Genomic DNA, 3,844 nt, shown 5'->3' on the forward strand with positions numbered 1-3,844 from the left:
ATATGTTTGTCCCCCCAACATCGCTTGACAACCGATGCTGGTGTGTTTACGTCCCCGTAACTTAGCGATTCAGCAAAAGAGACCGATAGAATAAGTACTAGGCTTACAAAGAATAAGTCCTGGGGTCGATTTGCTCGACTAAATGTGGTGCTCCAGCATGGCCGCAGTCAAATGATTGAAACAAGTAAATTCAATGCCCTTTGCCGGCAAATTTTTACCAGATTATACTCACCTTTTTTTCTTCTTTATTGCCCACAAGGGGCTAAACATAGAGGGGACAAACAAGGACAGACAAAAGGATTAAGTCGATTACATCGATCGCAGTGCATAACTGGTACTTAATTTATCGACCCCGAAAGGAAGAAAGGCGAAGTCGACCTTACAAAACAAATATTCATTGTCACTCTTACGGTCCTAGATTCGACAGAAAGAGAGAAGAAAAAAAGCGACGGTATTAAAATCGTAGCATTCTTTCGATGTATCGAAGGAATGTCTAAATTGTTTTACAAAAACTAAAATTCCAAATAAATTCCGAATGCGTGTTTCATACAACGGAAACTACAATTCTGGAATGTTTTACCCCCAAATTAAAATTTCTCTGCACTCTTCTTCCGTACCATTTCCTTTCCTATGAGGTAAGACAACTCGAGGGAGCTGCTACTTCCTAATTCCACCCACTTCTTTTTAGACTAGTCTGCTGTCTAAGTAGGTCTACTCTGACCCAGAAAACTCATGATCTAAAGCCTTCCAGCCGTGACCATATAATCTGCTCGCTGATTACGTTCAACCTCGAATATATCATTGATTACCGGTTGATAGATATTAATACAAAACAATTTAGGACCGTCGCCTCTTTTCTTTCTTTTCGCAGAATATAGACCCGTAAAAGCTAGAAACTCAAATAAAAACACTGCTACTTAATTATCGAACCGTGGCCATTTGACATGCACTAAATAGCAGCCAAATCTCTTAAAAGCACACCCTTCTATCTTGAAAGAATAAGAGTGGGGACACACAATGAAACCATAGATATACAAAAAAGATGAGATGATCACCAGAAAATTCTTCGAACATACGTGTGTTCGATCACATTGTTCATTATAGTAATACCCTAGTACCCCAAATACACAAGTTAATATACCTAATTTACTTAAAGCCAGTCTCTTTAATTGTACATACGACTGTATATGTTTCAGTTAAAGGGCAATGCAAATCTATTCGTTGTTTTTTTTGTTTTTTTAACATTGTATGGTTATTCGAATTATACTGAACATGTTTCTATTTGGAATTTATAACCATGTTTCAAATTTCAACATTTCTTGGATTATTGAAATTATTAAACCAACATTGTTATTGTATGAAACGAATATTTTGATTTTTAAAATATTATTATTGTTAGAAATATGAGACTGCTATAAAGCAGTTACCCGTACGTGATTAATCGACTCTAAATATATAAATGAAACTGAAAAAAAAAAAAAAAACAGGACCTGGCGGGATTTGATCTCACAAATAACAACACTAGACTGGACTTTTGAGTTTTACTTTAGATGTATGTACAGTGATGTTAGTTGTAATGATTAAAAATGTAAACACGAGAAATGACTGATATATATATATATATATATATATATATATATATATATATATATAGAGAGAGAGAGAGAGAGAGAGAGAGAGAGAGAGAGAGAGAGGGAGAGAGGCGAAAGTAAAGAATACGTACACCCGGTGTTTAGGGTTAAGATTTTTGTTACGCCGATAACGGGTGGTGTACGTATTCTTTACCTTCGCCTATATATATATATATATAATTACATGTGTATACACACACATAATTGCCCTATTCTTGTGAATATAGATATATAAATAGACACACACACACACACACACTCGAAATGTTTTTTGTATTAAAAAATATTATAATAAATTACATTTTACGTTTGTATATTTTTTTAGCAAACGTAAGAAATATTTCTTTCGGTAAATGCGAGCATTTCTCGATTTTCTCCAGTAAAAGTTTGTAACTTTCTTCTTCGTACTTCAAGAAAAGTTCATCAAGCTTGAGTTCCTTGTACAGCGATTTCACACACTGGACCTTGTGGGGACAGTCGAAGCCATAGTTTCGTTCCAAGACAGTCTTTTGTTCGTCGGACACCAAGGCCAGGGCTTGCACAACCAACCAGCTACACTTACCGTCTTCGATGTCGGTCCCGATCTTCCCCGTTACGGAAGGATCTCCAAAACAGTCCAAGTAGTCGTCCTGGATTTGGAAGTATTCCCCCATCTGTAATAGAATATCCTTCGCTTCGTTGTGGATTTCCTGTTCTTTGATGCCAGCCATGTACATGGCCAACCCAACGGGAAGGTAAAAGGAATAAAAAGCAGTTTTGAATTTGACAATTTTCTTATATTTTTCTACACTGAATTTCTCAAACTCTACTTTGCCACCCGGCGGAACAATGACCAAATCAAGCATTTGACCCATAACGGTCTTCGAGGTTATCGAATGAAATAACTCCAACAGTTCGACATAATAAGGCTTGTTGCGGAAATATTTCCTCAGTAAAGTATAAATCGACATTTCGAGGAAGAACGAATCGTTGATGGCAATTTTCCCGATGTTTTCCACCCGGTACCAGCATGGTTTACCTCTACGTGTAACGGAATTGTCCATGATATCGTCTGCAACTAGAAAGAAAGCCTGAAGCCACTCGACGCACCAACCCAAAATCCGAGCCAGACGGAGATCATCTTCGGAAGCTTGTCCATTCATTAAACCCGTGTAGGCCGCCGGAACTGTTGTACCTCGGTTCTTTTTGCCGAAAGGAACGTTATACGAACACACTTCTATCACTCTCTCCAGCAGATCGTCACTTTCAAATTGGTTCTTCCATTCTGTGCTAATATCTTCCAAAAGCACAGGGAACAACTCGTCGAACTTTTCAATATCCGATAGATTCGCAGTCATAATTACAGAGTGATTCCCTGTATATTTTAAAATCAAGGTGACACGTGTTGTGACTCCGTGGGAAAATTCTTCGGTTTTTCGTTTGTTTTTTTTTAATCATATACTTATATATTCATGTGTAAACTGTCGACGAGGATATGTACTTTACATCAGTGTATTTCAAAATTAATCAGGTAAATAAATCACACGATACCAGCTTCACGGTGACTGGTGATCATGAAAGTGTAACCAAGTTGGTGAGGTTTGTCAAGCTTTCAAAGGCTTCTGTTGCTACTTCAGAAGTCACGTGTCCGCTACTTGCGAGATTATCGCCGTCAGCCAACCAGATCTCGTCCGTTGCCAAGGATACTGTACAATAAACTTAATGGTGACTGCTGTTCGGTAATGACAGCTCCCCAACTGATAGACCTTATCGTCACTTAACTGTTTTATAGCCAAATGACGACTTCATAATTATTGCTGTTGTTGTTGTTTAGATCAACGTTTCTCGGAGAAAGAAACAAATATATACAAGCAAACCCACCACACAAGCAATACTCTCTCTCTCTCTCTCTCTCTCTCTCTCTCTGTGAGCTTTCGCCTCAGAAATAAATAAGTGAATATATATATATATTTTTTTACTTGCCTCAGTCATTAGACTGCGGCCATACTGGGGCACCGCTTTGAAGAAATTTAGTCTAACGAATCGATCCCAGTACTTTTTTTTTTCATTTTAACCTGGTACTAATTCTATCGTTCTCTTTTACTGAACCTCTAAGTTACAGGATATAAACAAACCAACACCGATTATCAAGCTGTGGTGGAGATAAACACACACACACAAATATATGATAATATAATATAATATATATATATATATATATATATATATATATA

At 37.2% G+C, this 3,844-nt stretch overlaps 1 protein-coding gene across 1 annotated transcript; it reads right to left on the reverse strand.

Moving 5' to 3' along the window:
* Nucleotides 1-134: 134 nt before the first annotated feature.
* Nucleotides 135-3,302, reverse strand: LOC106877226 (farnesyl pyrophosphate synthase). The gene has a single exon (XM_014926086.2). It carries the CDS (start codon nucleotides 2,966-2,968, stop codon nucleotides 1,928-1,930), a length of 1,041 nt encoding a protein of 346 aa, XP_014781572.1. The 5' UTR covers nucleotides 2,969-3,302; the 3' UTR covers nucleotides 135-1,927.
* Between the last annotated feature and the right edge of the window lie 542 nt (nucleotides 3,303-3,844).

The sequence above is a fragment of the Octopus bimaculoides genome, chromosome 25 (genome assembly GCF_001194135.2).
Source record: "Octopus bimaculoides isolate UCB-OBI-ISO-001 chromosome 25, ASM119413v2, whole genome shotgun sequence".
NCBI lineage: Eukaryota > Metazoa > Mollusca > Cephalopoda > Octopoda > Octopodidae > Octopus > Octopus bimaculoides.

Coding starts and splice junctions, on each gene's coding strand:
- LOC106877226 (XM_014926086.2), bottom strand. CDS start 2,968: ATGACTGCGAATCTATCGGATATTGAAAAGTTCGACGAGTTGTTCCCT.